This window comes from Mizuhopecten yessoensis, unplaced genomic scaffold (assembly GCF_002113885.1).
Source record: "Mizuhopecten yessoensis strain PY_sf001 unplaced genomic scaffold, ASM211388v2 scaffold6893, whole genome shotgun sequence".
NCBI lineage: Eukaryota > Metazoa > Mollusca > Bivalvia > Pectinida > Pectinidae > Mizuhopecten > Mizuhopecten yessoensis.
The window spans coordinates 938,460-960,190 of record NW_018406777.1 but is presented as its reverse complement, the minus strand read 5'-3'; the positions used below and the strand labels follow the sequence as shown (position 1 = coordinate 960,190).

General features: G+C 39.3%; 1 protein-coding gene across 3 annotated transcripts in view; it reads right to left on the bottom strand.

The window, feature by feature from the left end:
* Nucleotides 1-3,848: 3,848 nt before the first annotated feature.
* The window catches only part of LOC110452817 (WSCD family member AAEL009094-like), a 34,531-nt gene continuing 16,648 nt past the window's right edge, over nt 3,849-21,731 (bottom strand). For 2 of the 3 annotated variants that reach the window (XM_021501508.1, XM_021501509.1), the window contains exons 2-4: nt 9,975-10,316; nt 5,904-6,143; nt 3,849-5,434 (exon numbers count right to left, since the gene is read on the bottom strand). In XM_021501508.1, coding sequence (XP_021357183.1) covers nt 5,091-5,434; nt 5,904-6,143; nt 9,975-10,263 — 873 coding nt within the window. In that variant the 5' untranslated portion in view covers nt 10,264-10,316 and the 3' untranslated portion in view covers nt 3,849-5,090. Of the gene's footprint in view, nt 5,435-5,903; nt 6,144-9,974; nt 10,317-11,219; nt 11,327-21,731 lie in introns of those variants that run through there. The other variant, XM_021501510.1, reaches the window with a different exon arrangement.

Below are 21,731 nucleotides of genomic sequence, written 5' to 3'. Positions count from 1 at the left end.
AGAAGGCCTTAGCGATGTGACTGTTGAAGAAGGCCTTAGCGTTGTGACTGTTGAAGAAGGCCTTAGCGTTGTGACTGTTAAAGAAGGCCGTAGCGTTGTGACTGTTGAAGAAGGCCTCATCATTTTGTTTGTTGAAGAAGGCCTCAGCGTTGTGACTGTTGAAGAAGGCCTCAGCGTCGTGACTGTTGAAGAAGGCCTCAGCGTTGTGACTGTTGAAGACGGCCTCAGCGTAGTGACTGTTGTAGAAGGCCTTAGCGTTGTGACTGTTGAAGAAGTCATCAGCGTTATGACTATTGAAGAAGGCCCCAGCGCAGTGATTGTTGAAGAAGGCCTTAGCGTTGTGACTGTTGAAGAAGGCCTCAGCGTTGTGATTGTTGAAGACGGCCTCAGCGTAGTGGTGACTGTTGAAGAAGTCCTCAGCGTGGTGACTGTTGAAGAAGTCCTCAGCGTTGTGACTGTTGAAGAAGGCCTTAGCGTTGTGACTGTTGAAGAAGGCATCAGCGTTGTGACTGTTGAAGAGGTCCTTAGCGTCGTGACTGTTGATAAAGGCCTCGACATTGTGACTGTTGAAGAAGGCCTCAGCGTCGTGACTGTTGAAGAAGGCCTCAGCGTCGTAACTGTTGAAGAAGGCCTCAGCGTTGAATTCGTCATTGTGTTCGTTGTAATTCACGTCCTGTGTGTCCTGTTCATGTATCCATGAAACCGTCCTTATGCTGAAACTCAGACTCTGTGCTCAAGTTCTTTATTTTGTTCCCGTGATCAATTAATAAAAATTCACATTTTGTCGACGATTTTGGAAGAATATTGGATAGACCAAAGCCGAATACTGTTTTCAATGTTTACACTTGACTTTTTATTGTGTAAGATGTTAGCAAGTCTCAAGAAAGTTGGGTTCAGCACAAAATCCATGCTAGTCATCCAGGCTGATTGACTTGTCGATGATAGCAGGGTCGTTGTTGTTCAACAGTTCATCGGCCTTGGAGCCGTCCAGTGACCTCGTAATAGAAAATCTCAAGAAGGACCAGATGATATTGGCAGGGTCCATCTCTTTCCAGGCGTCAGAGATCCATCGGCAAATGTCCGTCATGTCATATTTCATTATTTGTCCTACTTTGGTGAATGTTTGGTCATCTTCGGTCATCCAGCGGTTCTATTTCGTCGCCGCATGGCTGTTTTCATTGGGTTGTTGATCCCTACCTCGCGTGACTGCGGGATCAAGGTCATGACTCCAGGGATGTGGCCAAGTCTGTGCTGTCGTCTTGTTGGATGTGCTTAACACATTCCATTCTGTTTTAAATTTCTACGGAAATTTCAGTACTAAGATGGTGCGTTGTCTGGTTTGATGTTGACGCCACCACACTATACACGTATTTTCTTTCCTGGACAAAGATGCATGTAATACAGATGCTGTAAACATTTGTTCCCCATTTTATGATGTCTGCTTCTTGTTTTCCTATGAGCTTGACAATTTCAAACCATTACGACGACATCATCAAGAAAATTTAGCTTAACAGACGGTAAGTCTTTGGCGTTGTTTTTCCATGTTATGTTGTTCCTTCTTGGGGACATTGAGGTTTGATACATTGGAACGCGCAGTGTGTTGAGAGTCGCTTAACCATTGTGTGGAAAGTTTAACAAACAAGACCGGTTTCGTCGGCCATAATGTGATTCAGTAAAGGATTTTCCCACTGGTAGTTTTCGTCGGCTATAATGTGATTCGGTAAAGGGTTTTCCAACTGGTAGTTTTCGTCGGCTATAATGTGATTCAGTAAAGGATTTTCCCACTGGTTGTTTTCGTCGGCTATAATGTGATTAAGGAAAGGTTTTTTCCCACTGGTAGTTTTCGTTGCACTTGGATGATGAGGTTAATAAATAAAATGTTTAAGCTATATTTTTTACAAAAATGTTTTATGAGCGTTACATTGTTTTTCAATGAATGCGTTTCCTGTTAAGACGATCAATAAAACAACTTATTTAGAGACATTTTCTTGTGTTATCTATAACATGCCATAGGGTTGTTAGCTAAAGTGTTTAAAAGAGTAGTTGAATTTTTCGTCGATGCCATCACAGATACAAACGATGTATATTATGTTACCATGTGAGTGGGTTGTACATGTATTGCTTGGAATATACATGTATATGCTAGTATAGCATTGAAAACCATCCAATATTCACAATTAGGTAGGCGATCGTTTGAAATATCAATGGGTACATTCAGATGATAAAACACCAACTATCCAAAAAATGCAAATCTTTAAAATGAATACCATATGAAAGCACTGTCGATGATATACTACCAGCAGGTCCTAAGGGAGATAACTGTCGTAAATACACCGGAAATTATCATTTCCCTACGGAAATAAAGACCGAAAATTTAAAGGAAGAAAAAATGCATATCTCCCTGTCTTCCAGGATACCGAGTAACAAATATATGACCACTTCTTGCATCAGTCGGATGTGCCACCACCTAGAGATTCTCACGGAATGTGTTCACTCTTAAGAAGGTATTTGTGAACTCACAGAGGAAACCATTCAAACATAACTGACGCTTTTCTGCAGCATTTATATGCATAGAATACAAACTATTGATGCAACAAGCAAACATAGTTCTCTAAGACTGTGGATCCAGAACTAATGTCCCGAACCAGTGATGCGCTGTGTTTCCATTGTACACTATGAAGCAATGGTTTGGGGAAATAATTGCCGTGCCTTAAATAGCCTCCCACGCCAGCGAACAGAAGATGGGGACTTATACTGGTGTCAATATAGTACAATTCCTGAATGTTGCTTTAAAATGATTTCGTGTGCGTGTCAGAAGCTATGTGGAAAGCGTCATACCAAATGGCACAGATGAAGCTTTTGCTGCTCATCAATAGGTGGATGTCAGCAAACAAATTGATCATCCATCTCTTGTATAAATAGACTTAATTTATATCATTCATTACAAAATTGGTACTGGTACATCTTGAGGAGGCGGATTGTTACGTAAAAAATAGGTCACTGTGACTTGCATGTTAAGCCTATATCTAACTTAAAAGGTAAAAATATGTGAGATTCCTATTGTTAAGAGCATATCTCCAAAGTATTTCGCGTCCAATCATCCAAGTTGCATTAAGTTTTAGTAAATTTTTCAGTTATTGTTTTATTTGTTTTAAGTGACTTCAAGACTATAAAGACTTAACAGATATTTCCGAGGACTTTAAGGCGTGGATAAAGACACAGTGTGGTGTTTTGGAACCTTCATCTGAGGAAGCGTAAGATGCAAAGGCAGGCGTCAAAAAAATAATTTCAGCTACAATTGTACATCGCTATATTAGCAACATGATTATCCATTTTTCTAACGACACAAAAAAGAATTGTTTTCTGGCGGGAATAGGAGTGTCCGATGTGGTATATAAGAATGAATGACACCCAGACCAAGCCACTGTTTAGACTATTATCAGTGTTATGGTCGAGTTTCATGTATGGATACATTAATATTCAGACCTTTCCTATGGTATTCATTTTAAAGATTTGCATTTTTTGGATATTGGATGATTTTCGATGCTATACTACCAGCAGGTCCTAGGGGAGATAACTGTCGTAAATACACCCGAAATTAACATGCATTTTCCTCTTTGCTGTGCACAGTGATGCGACGAATATAGTAGTATCTTAAACTAACAGGAACAAGTTCTAATCCAAGAAGCCAGAGTTAACATTTCCTGTAATAGAGTTAAGGGTCAAGCGACGACAGACGAATATTCAAATCTACTTTGTATAGAGTTCAATCCGACGGAAAACCAAATTTTAGTGAAAATGCAGTACATCATATAATAATGTCTTAATGTATAACAAGAAAAAGTGGCCGGGTTTAGGAAACGCTGCTTTATTATCTACAAAAATAATGAGGATATGCGTAACAATTATACAAATAAAACCTGATTGGGATGAAAATGAAACATTTGTTTTTATGAACAAATATTTTGTATTTATTACGTCATTAAAAACATAAAAGGCAATTGTTTCGATATTTTCCTCAATGAATTGTGTGTGAAATCGACATACAATTACAATAACATGTATAACACACCAACTCGAAATGTATCACATATAAAGCGTTCCATCGTTGTTTGGAACATGTAATGATATAAGTGAAACAAAGTACCTTTGCTTTGGATCAACTCATTTAAATAGATACTGTACAATACATCGGTGAAACGTATTTCTGTGCACATTCAAAATAAAACATTTTAAAAGTTCTGTAAGTTTGATGCTCTCTTTTCAAAAAATCATAAAGGAGCATCAAATTATCCTATTTGAAATGCACACGTTCACAAAGAGATTGCAATGTGCATATTTTATCCAAATTATAGAGGAAGCAAAAAGTGCGCAGCCTAAGGTATTTGTCTTAACATAATCGGTTAGCGCAAGTAACGGCACTTAGGTTTAACGGAAAAGACACGTAAATTGAAGATAATTATGTTGGCAGTATGTTTGGAAATCCCATCAGTCATCACGAAAAAAGGCGCAAGTAAAAGGGCATCACTGTTAAAAAAATAAACGGGGTTTAAAGCGTGCAGTAGTTCGTGATATAATATACACTACATACGTGTATATTGAGGTTAGCTCTCATTGTCACCACAGCTACATTGTATCTACATACCGATATTGCTGCCACGCGTAAGTACTTGCTACCATTTACATCCAGGTATTATACGAAAACACGTGTACAACAGTGTTGCTCAGTATTATCGTTTATACACGTATATCAAAATGTAACAGAGTGCATTACTCTGTTGTGTTCTACACCAAAAATAATTCTTAACGAGAGGTAACTCTTACATCGTAGCTTGAAGATATGAATTAGGACTACATCCTTGATAAAATTTCGCAGCGCTAATATCTCGCTGCCAAGGCAATGTTCGCAGATATTTTAAAACATTTCGTCGGCTGTTACCTAACATTATCTGTATACTACTGTGAGTGAACTGGTATGTTACCCAAAGAGTACATGTTTACCGACTAATCTGTAAACAAACATATTTTGTCAACTGGTTTGCTATAACAACCGTCGACTCGTCTACGGTATCAAGTATCAACTGGCGATGTCAGCTGATTCGAATTTCTGATTTGTTGAGAAAGTGTCCCAGCTCTTGTGCCAGTTTCCGTTTGTAGTTGTTAATCATATATGTCATATATTCAGTGTATATCTCAGTCACGGGCATTCGCTTGCCCTTTCTTCTGTAGTTGCCCTCGTAGTTCTTCATCACACAGAACTTCTCCTTGTGTGTCAGGGTAACGCCCAGGAACTTCATAAGTCGGTCCACTTCCGCCGACGGGTTGACTCGCAGGTTCTCGTACATAACCACGTGGACGGGACCGTCAAACGTCAACCAATCGTGATAAAGGTCGTACCATTCTCCGGCTGTTTCAAGAATGTAGTCGTACCAACCTACAATGTCAGTGCAAATGAAAATGTTTTGACAAAATAAGCAAAATTAACCAATACAAAAGTATCCCTTCGAAGCTACAATTCACAGTCTGACAAGGGGATATAACTCTGATTTTGTGTCTGGCAAGTTTCGGTGCGTATTACAGCTAACAATACAAACAGTAACTGCCATGCATTATATTGGTAACCCCTTGGACCTTCTATCCTTACGATGCAATCCAATAGAAGTATGGAGTTGATACAAATAGCAATATCCAAAAAACCAAAGTCACTAGCCTAGTGGAAGGGGAATACTGACGGAGAGGAGATTTTTGTTTCGAACTGGATAGCCCATAGTCCCAGACGTTTGATTTCGCTATCATTGAGATCTTACTGACGTGTCAAGAATGCTGCAACCTGGCGCAAAACAAAAGGACCACGACATACACAACATCCTGTCATTCTTGAAGTAAACCTCGCATCACCTTACTTTTTTCGAGGTTTACGCTGGCGGCATAGCCCTTGTGGCCTCCATGTCGCCGGTTGAACTCGGAGAGGAGGGCTTCGAAGGGGTCCCTTATCAGGAGGATAGCGCGAACATACCGGGCTCGCTCTTCCTGACCCCAGACATGTGTCTTCACTGCGATCACAGAACCATTGGTCTGTCCCTCACCCGGGAATCCGTCCCTCTTCAGACTCTTGTCGGTATACGCGCTTCCAGTTGCCATACCTGTAAGTGAAAAAATATTTACAAAAGTTCAAATTTATTTAACAAGAATAAACAAGAGGCCCAGAGGGTCTGAATCGCTCACCTGAATATGTTTAAAATAATTGGTATCAAGTAAAGATATAGCACTCCATGGTAGGTGCTGTAAGTACATATGAAATTTCAGAAAGATCCATCCAGTACTTGAGATATAGCGACAACAAACTTCAAACAGAGCCCATACCCTATGCCCCTAGGGGGTCATACCCACCGTTTATACAAAACTGAGTCCCCTTGGCCGAAGGATACCTTAAATCCTATGGTAAAAGAAGGATTTTAAAGGTTTTACCTCTATTTCCCCTTTGGGGCCCCGCCTCTCTGCCCCCAGAGGGGTCAGACACATCATTTATACAAAATTGGTTTCCCTTCACCCAAGGATGCTTCATACCAAATTTGGACAAAATCCTGTCATTCCTACAGAAGAAGAAGGATTTAAAAAAATGCTATATTTCCCCTATTGGACCCCGCCCCTTAGCCCCCAGGGGGCCAGAACCACCGTCTATATGAAATTGGGTCCCTTTTGCCCAAGGATACTACAGACTAAATAAGGATAACATCCCTTAATCCCTATAGTAGAAGAAGGATTATAAAGGTTTAACCTCTATTTCCCCTATTGGGCCCCGCCCATCTGCCCCCAGGAAGGCCACACCCACCGTTTATACAAAATTGGTTCCCCTTTACCCATGGATGCTACACACCAAGTATTGACGAAATCCTTTTGTTCCTACAGAAGAAGAAGGATTTTCAAGAACAATTTGCTATGTTTCCGCTCTTGGGTCCCGCCCCTCAGGCCCCTAGGGGGCCAGGCTCACGGTTTATACAAAATGTGTTCTCCTACACCCAAGGATGCTTCTGACCAAATATGGAACAAATCCTTTCATTTCTACAGAAGAAGAAGAAGGATTTTAAATAATTTGCTATATTTCCCCTTTTGGACCCTGCCCCTTAGCCTCCAGAGGGGCCAGTCCCACCATTTATACAAAATTGAGTCCCCTTTGCCCAAGGATGCTCCAGACTAAATTAGGATAAAATCCCTTAATCCCTATACGGTAGAAGAAGGATTTTAAAGGTTTTACCTCTATTTCCCCTATTGGGCCCGCCCCTCTGCCCCCAGGGGGGCCACACCCACCGTTTAAACAAAATTGGTTCCCCTTTACCCCAGAATGCTACACACTAAATATGGACCAAATCATTTTATTCCTACAGAAGAAGAAGAATTTTAAAGAATTTACTATATTTCCCCCATTTGGCCCCGCTCCTCAGCCCCCAGGGTGGCCAGACCCACCATTTATACAAAATTTGCTACCCTTCCCCTAAGGATGCTTCTGACTAAATATGGAACAAATCCTTTCATTCCTACAGAAGAAGAAGGATTTTAAAGAATTTGCTATAATTTCCCCTTTTGGACCCCGCCACTCAGCCCCCAGGGGGGGGGCAGTCCCACCATTTACACAAAATTGAGTCCCCTTGGCCCAAGGATGCTCCAGACCAAATGAGGATAAAATCCCTTAATCCCTGCGGTAGAAAAAGGATTTTAAAGGTTTAACCTCTATTTCCCCTATTGGGCCCCGCCCCTCTGCCCCCAGGGGGGCCACACCCACTGTTTATACAAAATTGAGTCCCCATGGCCTAAGGATGCTCCAGACTAAATTTAGTCAAAATCTACTTAGCCGTTCAGGAAAAGTAGCGTTTTAAAGGAAATGGCATAAGCTCACCATGGTCCTTCGGACCAGGTGAGCTAAAAACTGTATGGGTATGATAGGGGAAGAACTTTTATAGAACATATTTAGGGAGAGAAATATTATTGTTTCTTCATCCCTCTGAATCATATTTGTGTAATAAAAATGTTTGATTATTTAACAAAATACTGATAAATTAAACCAAATGGTTTGTTTTTGTTGATTATTGATAATTTACATATCTATATAAAGTATAAGGCATGATATCATTTTAGTGGTTTTAAAGAAGTTCTGAGCTCCCCATTAATACTACTTGTGAAGACAGAACATTTTAATGGTGCGTAAAGAGTAAAAATGAAATTCAAACTTAGCTTTGGACATACAAAGTAACAAAATTATCATGTCGGGGCAAGATAAACCCCGAGAAATTAGATTTGAAAGTAGACACAAAGAAACCATTACCGACGATTGACTAACAATCCATCGTCGGGACGGATTATTTAATCGTATCCAAACTCATATAACATAACATCATACTTCCCGAATATAAAGTTCAAATTGAATGTATAACAACAAAAATACGGAAATTCATTGGAAAGCCTTCTTTAAGACGAAACAATGCATAGACTTTTTTATATGAAGGATTTCCATTTCCTGCTACTCTATCATATATCTTTGAAAAAAAAATTATGCAATTTCTGTTAAAGTAAACACTGTCTTTGTCAGCGTCGTCATTCCCTGCAGGTCGGGGATCGAGAAAAGAATACACCTGCTGTTACCCACTGCATGTATCGTAGGAGCCGACTAATGTGGGAACCCCCTGCAGAATTGGGGATTGGCTTTTTTGCCCTCTACTTAGAGACACAAAAGCGACCAAAATAAATCGGGTGCACACATTGAAATATTTGGTATCATTATATTTCTCTCTACTTCTTACTACCTTCTATTTTCTAGCGCATTGCTTGGCAGCACCTCACTTTTGGCTTTAGTGTTGAACGTTCGCCCAGGTGAGGAAGGCAATGGGTTCTGTCCTCAGGCCGGGACATACCAAAATCCTTAAAAATGGTAGTTGTTATTCCCTGGGTAACGTTCAGCATTTGGGGGAATGGCAATAACTGATTCACCCGTTTTCAGTATACTGTGACTGGGCGGAAAGCTGTGCTGGGTTCCTTCGGCATGGTATTTCAGTGAGATAGCACTATAAAGTCGGCATCAGATCCGCGCGATCACAAGGAGGCAATCAAACCAACTAGCCTGTCCTCTGCATACACACACACAAGCAAGCATACACTACACACACGGTTTGGTTTAGTTAACATTTATGGTCATTTAAGGACGGCCTCCTCTGTGTACAAGATGCATGCATGTAGTGTATGCGTGTGTGTTTTGGGAGGCTGCGATATGTTCGTGTTTGTCTCCGTGTGATAGCGCGGAACTGATGCCGACTTAATAGTGCAACCTCACTCAAACATACTGCCGAAGACACCAAGCACGACACCCCACCAAGTCACATTATACTGACAACGAGCGAACCAGTCGTCCCACTCCTAATTTGCTGAGCGTTAAGCAGGAGTAGAACCTACCATTTTTACAGACTCTGGTATGTCTCGGCCAGGGGACAGAACCCAAAGCCTTCCTCATAGGGGCGAACGCTCAACTAAAGGCCAAAAGTTAGGCATTGTCAAGGGACCAATTAGGAAGAAGAAAGTTGTTTAGAAAGAAGAGAAAAGATAAGATCCACAATTAAGTCGCATCTTACGAGCATGCAATGGGGTCAGGAGGTACAATTCTTAAATCCTCGGAGGCAAATCCTTAAATGACCTTAGCTGTTAATAGGACGTTAAACAAAATTATTCAAACCAAACTCTGTCGTGTCGTAATCTTATCTCTGACCCAATTGTGACGTATCGTCCTTGTATGTCATTGCTCTTCTTGAAGCCTGTTTATGACGTGTCGCCCTGTCACGATATTGCCTTACCTGTAATATGTTTATGACGTGTCACACTGTCTCGTCATAGTCTTACCTGTGACATGCATATGACGTATTTCCCTAGTAAATCATTGCCATACTTCTAGCCTGCCTATGATGTGTCGCCCTGGTACATCTTTGTCTTACCTGTGGCTTGCTGTATGACGTGACGTATCCAGGTATTTCCAGACCCAGGGAAGCTGACCAGGGCCGTCGAAGGGAGTGATATTGTGGAATATCGAAGGCCTTTGCATGTCCAGTTGTCGGTATCCGGCTGTCCCATATACATGTGACCATATCTCTGTATCCAGGACACAGGACTATTGTAAGACCGAACCATGGAATAAAATGCCAGAAGATTGACCACAGCAATGTACGTCGCGGCGCACGTGATAATCGCCAACACTGACCGCCTCGGACGCTTTCTCCAACACATAAGGACGCCCGAGGTCAATAGAGAGCCAGGGCTAAGTCATCAGTCGGCCGCACCTGAAACACGTGAATATGGTACTGAAACGTTTCGCTGACCGATAATGTGAAATTGTTCAGTTTAGGAAATAACAGCATCAATCTCTTCAAACGGTCATTAGGTGCAAAATATTAAAATTCATTATACTCCCGATGTCTTTTGTTTCAAGCAATCACAAGTGCTTAAATATAAGATTAGTTGTGATTGATTCATTGTTTATCAGAGAAAGTCATTTTAGTCTTAACAAGGTCACAACACACTGAACAGAAGCTGTCCTATCTTTGCAAATATTATTTACTTTTTATCATTTTAGAATATTTTATTTTATAGATCTTACATACAAAAAGAATTGGACAACAGACAAATCATGTAAAAGCCCTCTCCTAAAATATAGACAGTGCATACACATAATGAAGCAGAAATATACAGAACGTAATATGAAATTATATTAGAAATTATTGAATGATTGAATCATCAATTATTTTAAGTAATATGTTAATTTGAGGTCGGTCAGACATAAACTTATTTATTTAAATCACAATATGATGAACGTTCTTTGCCCCCACCCCTACCCTCAACTCCACACACCCTCCTTCTCCCTTAATACCGATTCCGCACGGCCATTGTTCTAACCAGTGGAAACCTTTCACGTCATTAGTCGTTGTAAATGAATCAATTTGCGTATAAACAGAAGCTTCTACCAAATCACTTAACCCGGTCTCACTTCCATCCATCAATGTGTTCGCACGTTAGGTTTTAGAAATAGTTCACGGTTCCGCCTCATCTTAACGACCAAGGGTCACTTGTATAAAATATCTCAAAGTCAAGGAAAATCTCAAGCAATGTATTGTCTATGGGAAATCTTAGACTTGAGGAAATCTCAAGAGTTGAGATGTTTTATACAAGTGGGCCCAGGTACTTACACAATAGTCCGGCCGGCGACGTCCTAGCCCCCACACCATTATCGTTTACGTTTGTAATATTTAAAGTCACTTGACACATGGTTTGACCTATACGTCGTATAGTGTGAAACGTAGTGGGCTTCGCGTTCACATCCGTTATCCAGGCCAGACAGTGGCATATAATCAAACGCACTTAAATAATATGTCTACGCTGACCTTGTGCGCTGTGAACTAATACAAACATACATCATAAACGTGTTGTTAGCTGCCTTGCAGTAGTATCAGGCAAAGGAAGTATTCAAAATCCGAGTTGAGCACACAACAAGATATAATGTTGATTTATAGCAAAAGATTGCACGCCATATGTACAATCAAATTACATATAATTAAATCAGTAGCTGATCACAAACATTATATCGTAGATAGTGTTCTGTTTCCACACAGAATATAAAGTAAATTTCTGGATCTACTCAATATGACCGACATTTACGACAGTAGCATGACAGATGTAACTGACGTCATTATTCACGATAGTAACGGTACAGGTATTACTGACGTCATAATTTTACAGTTAATAATTGGACTAGATAATTACTTAGTCTACCAATATATAGACCGAAAACTGAAGCGCTAGTTGTTGAGAATATTTCCATATCATCTGTTCTAAAATAGAATAGAATGCTCGAATTTCCAATTTCAAGAGACGAGGTTACTACGTTTACGTGAAAGTAATACTTTGTGTATGACGTCATTAAAATATGTTCTCATCCTTTCGGTCTATTACTTGATAGACTGCAAATCCAAACAATGAAAATGCGTGTTATAAACAATATCAAATTCAACACATATGTTACTGACCTCAACATCGCATTATTTAAGTTGGTTGCATACTTTTTCGTTACTGACGTCACCACCACACGACAAAAGTGTGACTCTCATGTCAATGACGTCAGCATCACACGATAGTAGTGTGACTCTCATGTCAATGACGTAATCGCCACACATAGTAGTGTGACTCTCATGTCAATGACGTAATCGCCACACATAGTAGTGTGACTCTCATGTCAAAGAAGTAATCGCCACACATAGTAGTGAGACTTGTTTGTCAATGACGTCATCATCGCGCGATAGTAGTGTGACTATCATGTCAGTGACGCCATTGTCACACGATAGTAGTGTGACTCACATGTCTATAATGGCATCATCACACGACAGTTGTGTGACTCGTATTTAAATGACGTCATCATCACACGATAGTAATGAGACTCTTTTGTCAATGACGTCATCACCACACGATAGTTGTGTGACCCAAATGTCAATTATGTCATAATCACACGGTAATAGTGTGACTCACATGTCAGTGACGTAACCACCACACGATAGTAGTGTGACTTACATGTCTATGACGTCATCACTTCAAAATGGTAGTGTGACTCATATGTTAATGACGTCATTACGGCATCATGCTACTAAGGCTTTCTCTATTATTTTCTACCATTATATAGATCCTTTGAATAATTTAAATGTCGTGCATATGTACGTGATATCGATGTTATTCTTGTTAGCTTTTCAGATGTGTCTGCCAAATGGCACAATCGTAGTGTATCTAAAACCAAGTTCGTATATTGCAAAAAAAAAAACTTTTCTAATATCTAATCCAAGAAAACACATAAACGGCTCTGCCGAAAACAAATGAATGTAAAGCAACGTTACAGTTAATCGCTTAAAGTTTGAGTATAGCAAGACTGCAACGCTGAGATAGGGCTACGAGGTGTACGATTATAGTACACTCACGTGCCAAGCCTGTACAACATCGAGTAAAAGATTATACTAGAAAAGGGCACCATGGGACGACAATACCTACATAGAGACCAAAATAACTACATAGAGACAAAAAAACCATCACATTGCAAAGACGAACATACTATACTAGACAGGATCGTCTGTGTTATCATCGGTAGACAAATTTATCTGAGCATATTAACACAACACAATCATGAAACCTCTATCATCGATCTAGTCCATTCTATCAATGAGAGGGTCAGTCCGGCCAGTGATATTGGTGAAACAAGTGGTCAGTGTTTGTCTGATGTTACCGCTTCTATACAATTCAGACGGTGTCTAATTGGCGTGAATGGATATGGTGTTAAAGCGACATACCGGCAATTCCGGTTAAATCGTTACTAACGTTGTTAGTATGGGACCATACAGAGGCTAACAGCGCCAGTCCCACTGGTAATGTACGCTATTCAATATTTAATGAAGGCAAAATGTCAGTCTTCGTTACGTACATTCATCGTAATACTGGGTATAACGTTGTCCGCTAAATCAGGAAAATTTAAATATTTGCATACGTATGTCTCTCAAACTGTACGAAGTCACTGCACAAGGCCACTTGCACAGTTCCTATGTATACTAGACGCCAATTTTATCTCGCGTGATTCCTAATCATGAAGAGCTCCGAACGATGCTTTATATTAGAATTGTTAAATATGAACGTTTTATATACGAAACATAATGCATGTAGCAAAGTGCTTGATTGCTAGACTGTAAACGCAACGATTCTCTGTTGGTGTACATAATGTATTACCATATATTACTATCATACAATCTTCTTAGTCATATATACTTCATCCTCGAATTGGCCGAGAACACAAGTGAACGTAGTCCCTACGAATATGGAGGATGTATATTACATTCACAGTTATACTGTCTACAATTATATATAGAATACTAAACAACATATAGAGGACCACAAACAATTTATTTGACGTTAGGGAAAATAGGAAAATAAAGGTTACATTGACCTTGATATGTTTGAGTAGTTCTCCTCTAGATGTATCGACATATGGCTGTTGGTCATCTTGTATTAGAGAAATAAAACTTCAAAAAGAAAAGAGTACAAAAATCAGTGAAGCGGAGGAATCGGTCACAGTGACATAAGCTTGATATATTAACATATGACGTTTGGCGACTTGAGTTTGTAGTTACAAACCAAAGTTAGTGAGGCGGTAAAATAGGTCACATTGAATGACATACATTTATTATATATGAGCGGAGTACTCTTTGTGATGTATCCACAATAGAAGTTTGATGAGTATTGATTTTCTAGAATAAGGTTTTATTTCATTTAACGTCCTATTAACAGCTAAGATAATTTAAGGACGTACCCCCATGCAAGTTGTGTATGCGTACATGTGTGAATGTGTAACAGAGGCAGAGTGTGTTGGTGTATTTGCCTCCCTGTGATAGCGCGGATCCGATACCGACTTTATAGTGCTATCTCACTGAAATACCATGCCGAAGGCACCAAACACAGCATATCGCCCGAACACATTATACTGACAACGGGTGAACCAGTTGATGTCATTTCCCTAAATGCTGAACGGTATGCAGGGAATAGCAACTACCACAAGGTGCTAGGAAATCAAAAGTAGCTAGAAGCAGAGAGAAATATAAAAATCCCAAATATTGCAATGGGTGTAGCAGATTTATTTTGGTCGCTTTTATGTCCCCGAATAGAGAACACAAAAGCAAATCTCCAGTTCTGCATGGTTTCCTACGTTAGTCGCCTCCCTTCTATCGCGATCCAAACGGTTGCCCGTTTATGAAATAAGGTCGGACCCAGTAATTTGATGCTGCTTTCAGGGGAGCCTTGACCAAGCCTTGCATACACTTTTGCAGGTCCGCCACGATTTATACCCGAAAATGATACATTTAAAAACGGACGTACCGGTTGTTCCGCATTAACGAACAGGTCCCAGGTGTATTCTGTACTCGAAGAGTAACGGAACTTTTAAAGTCTAACCATTCCATCGTAGCCAACGGAGGGTGTTAAAGGGGGAGGGGTTTCTAATAAAGGGGAATCTGTTCCAGTGTGGTTTTTATAATTCGCCTAAAGGGAATGTTGTTCCATTCTTCTTAAGTCAATGCTGCGTTCGATTGTGCGCGTTAAGTTGGCGTATTTCAACGTTTACGGTTACGTCTATCAATCTCATCCTACAGATGTTAAATGGGAGACATGTCTGGGATATCCCCAGGGACGGGAGGGAGGTGCATTCTACAGGCTGGACATTGCTGTTCGGGAGAAGTTATGGCAGACCCTAGCAACATTTGGTCGAGCATAGTCTTGTTGGAAAGTTAAGATAAGGTGTTGTCTATCTGTGCGGTTTTGACTGAGAATCACTAAGAGATACTTCACTTCCTATAGGACATTCCTTTATAAACCAACCACAACAGACGCCCCAAAGAATATATCGTGCTCAACCATGCAAACGTCGTCGAAACGCTCGACGAGTCGGCGAAACGCCATTCTTCGCATCTGAGAATTATAGAAGAAATCGTGACTCTTCAGTGAAAAGCACACTCCTTCACTGATGTAGCACATACCTATGTGAAGACACATAGGTTGCCAGCGTGGTGGAAGAGGCGGCCCGAGTTAAGGTCGGCGCACGCTCATTCTTTTTAACAAGCATTCGATTCTCAATCGGCAAACCTCGGGTGACTCCCCTCAATCATTAGTTAGTGTTCGAGGCACGAGCCATCCGAGGAGGTCCGAGGGTGCGATTATAGACAGTTTGAGACTGATGAGTCTATGACACCTGTCTTTTATCTGTTCTTCGTTGTAACAAGCGAACTTTCCTATCGTGTAGTGGTCGTTGCATGTGGACGGACGTTTCTTGGACAATGAAAACTGACCTATTGCCACGAAAATGTGAAGAGAAACGATTTATTAACGACTGGACATGCACCACCAACCCGTATAACAACAGTTTCGCTACGCCCATCAATCAACATTACAATTGCTCTATCTCTCTGAGGTTACGTTAGATGTGGAACCTTAGATAATGGCAATCTTGTGATGTAAAACTAACTGTCTCGTTTGGAATGATTCGTTGAACAATCCGGCCAAACCTGTTCGAGTTCCATGATTTGGACTAAAGGCAGCTTGCAAAGCCAGACAATGATTTGAAGTTCGATAACAGACCTAAACGCAAAAATGTGTAAGGTCACAGAGGTCAATGTCATAAAGATGGCGTGCAACTGATAAAGGCACATGCGTGACCGTAACTACAGTACTAAGTTTGTATATAATAACTTAACATACCCGACATGTGATCATCGATGTTACCTACAAGAAAACTCGGTATGTCACCCAGGTAAAATGCTAGTCTCGCTTAATCAGACGCTTGATCACTTGTAATGTTCGGCGTAGCTTGCGTAGACAACAAGAGTCTGATTGAACGAGATTAGTAAAATGCTAGGAACAATTTCGCTTTAGCCCAATCGGTAGAGTGTCAGACTAAACCACCAGATGTCCCGATTTCAATCACAATTGGGGGGCTCACTGGAATGAAAAATTACTCAGACTCTATTACATGTATATTCTCTGATTATCGATATTCATCACAAACCGTTACTCCTCGATTATTGCAATTATTCGCAGATCGATACAGCAATTATCTGGATTCTTCCATTTCAATATTATGTTTATCGCAAACGCCACGGTTAAAGAATGCGAAGGAAGTCCTAATAATAATCGGTAAACGTTAGTCAATACAGAATTTCAACTCTGAGTTAATTACTCACAACATACCATTGTCATGGCTACTATCTTCATAGTCACGACCATAATGTAGTTTTGTATAGCTGACTGGTTGCTTCCGGTTAAAAACACCACAGCTAGTTCTTTTTGTGAAATTAATTACTCACATTCATCGTCTCACTTGGGTTCGTAAATTATTTTTGGGTCTGCTATGACTTATTCGACACATAATTGCAACGAAAGTGTGAATTACCATGGCAACAAATTGCATTTTTTCACTGATGACATAATGGAAGTAATTTTCCCACAGACAAAATTTGAATGTGGCCACTGAAGATGCTGTGGCTATGATTTTATAATTGGAGCGCGCAACGAACGAGGTAGGGGTGTGCACACTTAACGACACAGAACCAGGATGAGGGAGAGACAACAAACGGATCGGGTGTTTGGCAGGAACCGCTTTACGGCACCAAAGGTTGTTATAACTACGCGGGAACTTCTTTAAATACATCGTGGAATTAAAAACCAAGGCCAAATTATCAGGTTCCATTCTTAGTGCATTTAATCAAATTTCCAGTGGTTTTTAAGCGACGTAGGATAATGGTAAAGAATGTTTGTTTGCTAAAACCTGCTCTACTGAACAACGAACGGGAGGTTATCTGATTTGTAACAATGCACTACAAAAACAAACACGGGTGATTTATGATAATTGAGAGATATTTTCTCATACAGTTTCCTCTTTAAGAATAGACGCTATCAAATGACGTCATTTATTGAATCTTTTAAGACAAATTTGATATCGACATGCGCGCGTGTGATTTGTCTGGGGAAATTGATATAAAACGAATTGTTAAACGTGTCGATAGCGCTGATTGATCTCCTAACATTACATACAACAATCTGTTGTTGTCTGTAAGTGTTATAGTCTCAGGAACAGGCAATGTATCATTCGGAATACCCTTTCCGTCATTTTCTACAAACTGAGTAGCGTAGGCGAGGTGTTCCGAATGGCAATGTACACACCACCACGCTCTTTCGGACTACCCCATCTGGAAGCTTGTCAACAATAACTCTTCATCTGAACGATTGAGCATCCAGTACAAAATCATCAACATTCAAAGCTATCAAGTTAATACACAATTCTCCCTATTAGTTGAATGTGTACGTAGAGTGTTATGGTATAAACTACCAGCGTTTGTTCTGAAAAGGATTTTAAGGCTTTCTGTCTACGGTTGACGTTACGGTCTTTTACCAAATGACGCTACCTTCTTGGGACACAATGACAATACTTACCTAAAGAATGTTGTTAGACAATGTCAAGGATCTAGTAATTTCATTTCTAACGAATGAGAATTTGTAAACTATAATCTGAGAATCCTTTTGTACACGATTCTTAGTATACACTAACAGTAACTAGAACTGAGGAGAGTGGGATTACTAAATGTATACGTTATGAATATAACTGACAGGATGTTTACATGTTGATGTTCATCTGAAGATCTTGTTTAAGTTGTCTTCAGAATCCTTTTTAATTACAATGGAGCAATAAACATTGAACTGAATTGGTTTATCTACTTACATGTTTGTAAACATTGGAATGCTCGCTGCCTTATAGCGCTTCAACAATCAGTTGACATTTATATAAGCTGTGAATGTCACTGCCCGATTGTTACAACTTACAAAGGCAACAAAACATTATGTGATCTGTCATTTCAAGTTGGTATTAATATTGACAAGGAATGTTAAGATATAACGAGAAGGCCCAGCTGCTGAACGTCTGGTTAGCTTAACAATAACTTGATGCAAAATCTTATTCTTGTGTATAATTTAGATAGAAAGAAAAAGAAATAAGAATTGAAAACTGAAATTGTATGTTTAGGATTTTTAAGTGATTACCTTAAGACATTCAACACAAAATAATTCGTAAATTTTAAGATATTTCTTCAAAACTGAAAATGTATCAACGAGTAGTTAAGCTGACGAGGTTTATAACACGTGTGGTTCCAGTGATATCAAAGCGTTCCTCCAGGCCATCATTTGTTTGACAAAGCCATGACAATCTTGAGTAGAATTTCATATCTAAATATTCAATATGGCCTATGCTGAAATATAAAAAAAAATCCAAGCATTTGTGATCAAATAATATCGATTGTTCAACCCTATCTACTGGAGAGAGCTGAAATGACATAGTCGATAAGGCGATAGAAAAGGCAACGGAAAATTATTTTTAAGATAATATTGTTTCTACCTACCCCATCCCTAAAGCACTGCTCCATAAAGTTGTTAAGCGATGGTATATTTAAAAACACGAGATCCCAGAGGGATATTGGCGCCCACCATCGTATGATCTTCATTAGTTCTTTATAAGTTTCATCTTTTATCTATTGGATTGATAGTCTTATCAACAGTAAATCCATCTTGTTGTAACTTTCCATTAAAACTTTACAAAGCTGAGTTTGATAGTGTCCTTCATAGGTCGTGGTTTGACACATAAAAGGTGTAATTATATGTAGAATGAGGGAGATTTCTCTTTACTGGAAGCCGTATTTTTTTCGTATACAACTACTTAAAGCTCAAAACAAAATATGCAAAACAAAATAGTATACAGCATTTACCTATAGATTGGAAATTTACACACAAAATTTCAGAAAACAAACCTCTTATATTCTTTTTGAGAAATGGCGATAACAAATATCAGTTGTCAAAATCCAAGATGGCCAATCTCAAAATGAACAAAAAAATAAAATTTGAGACAGATATTTCTAATACTTGAAAGAAATAGCGATAACCAACTTGAACTTGTATTTCCGATCAGTCTCAAAATGAAACACGCACAACTAAAGACCGAAGAAACCTGCATATAATTCAGGATAGTTGTCAAGTACTACTTCAGATATAGGTACGAAACAAGCTATGAAAATTTAAGATGACTGCCTGGCTTCCATTTTGTTTTTCACGATCAGACTCAAAACGAATCATGCACAAACAGGGACTAAGAGGAACTTACATCTAAAATTTAAGACAGGTCTGTTCAGTACTCTTGGAAATTAGCATTTACAAGAATTGTTTAAGGACGGTCGATGGGAGGACGGACCACGGACGATGGGCGATTTGAAGATGGTGAAATCCAATCAGTCATCGCGCATTATTGATCAATTCCCAACATAAAATAGCCGATCTAAATTTATATTATTCAATGACAGAAACATTTTATAAAACAGAATAGTGAGTTTATGATCAAAGTTCATCAAGATTTGAAGAAAATGACCTGAAAAGTCCCGTGAGAAATCAAACAGAAAGCTGACTGGAAATGATTACAGGAAGTTACATTAACATGGCCTTACCGTAACCGACAACGTTATGAAGAAAGGTACTCCGTGACGCAGCCGGGCATCGGGTCTTCGCTTGTTGTCATGCGATCAAATACTACTAATAATATACAGCATGACAAGGATAGCGTTGACCTAGAGGTTTCTCGTTATCAGTCATACATTTTACAGCCTGTCAGATATGATGATATTAAAATAAAAACTCGTAAAAAGTTTGATCTCATTATTTAAATATGGTGGTCTGTTTATTTCTAACTGTTCATGGTCTTAACATGGACAGTGTGTGTCGCAGCGATCGTAGACAGATACGTTAGTGTGAATCGTTCTCCAGACCCAGACAACATACATAAGCGTTCTCCAGACCCAGATAACCTACATAAGCGTTTCTGTTGTGTATAGCCGACTTCACGAGATGTCGCATGCCGAACAGATGTCCTCCTGGACTTTTTACTGTCGGTTTATAAAGCAGAACCATCACTTCACTCACACTAGTGACTTATTATGGTTTCCCTGCTCATATCAAAGAAACCGTTCTTTTTTATTGCATGTAACATCTGCATGAGAGCAAGTAGATATATAAGGCCCTAGTTTGTTCGGAGGCTATTGCTCCAACAGCCATCATTGAAATAGCTTGACATTTAAACCTGACTGTTGACCTTTGCATTGACAATACAAACACGTAAGAAATGCTAGATCTATGAAGTTCAATCGAACAAGCTCAGCCGTTAAATGACTGAAATTACTTGACATACACCTGGGCTTTGACCTTGACCTTTGTGCATGGAGTCTGAGTGTACACGACAAACCTATCTAGTTGTAAAACCTGTATGTACAAAATGTCACTAAAATATGTGTAGTCAATCAAAGGTTAGGGTCGAGCACTAACTGGGTGAAAAACTGATTTATTTGGCATTTTGCGTGCTGTGAATTTAATCTCTACCTCAGGATCATGAAAATAGTACGTTACATTATGACCTTTACCTCTAACCCGTTAATTGTGACCTTTCCAATAGCCCGTTATATTGTGACCTTTCACATAGCCTGTTACATTGTGACCTCTACCTTTAACCCGTAAATTATGACCTTTCCCATAGCCCGGTATATTGTGACCTCTACTCTAAAACGTTCAGATTACAGATTCTTTATTTCCTTATGTTTACAACACATCGGAGAGTAGACATACATATGTACAAGATATCACAATGTATAACACAAATTACAGTTGGTGCAATAGTGTACAATGCATAACATAGATTATTAAAACACAATATACCTGTATGTGGGTATAACATACAGAACATGCAGTATTATATTTAGTTAAACAATATTATTTCGTCGTTTTGTACTTAAATGCAAAAATTTGCCTAGGTTATTTAGATCTTTAACGATTTTGGTATTGAACAGTTCTATTAACTTGAAAACACTTGGTCGTTTGTAAAAATAAGGTTTAATATATTCATGCCTAAAATCCTCATAAAATTTGCATTTAAGTATAAAATGGAATTCATCTTCAACATCATTAGCGTTACAGAATGTACAAAGTCGTTGTTCTCTTGGTTGATTTCTGTACCTGCCTTGCTCAATATTTAAACTATGTGAGCTTAATCTAAAACGTGTTAAGTATTTTTTGTATAAATTATTGATAGGTTTTCTCAAATA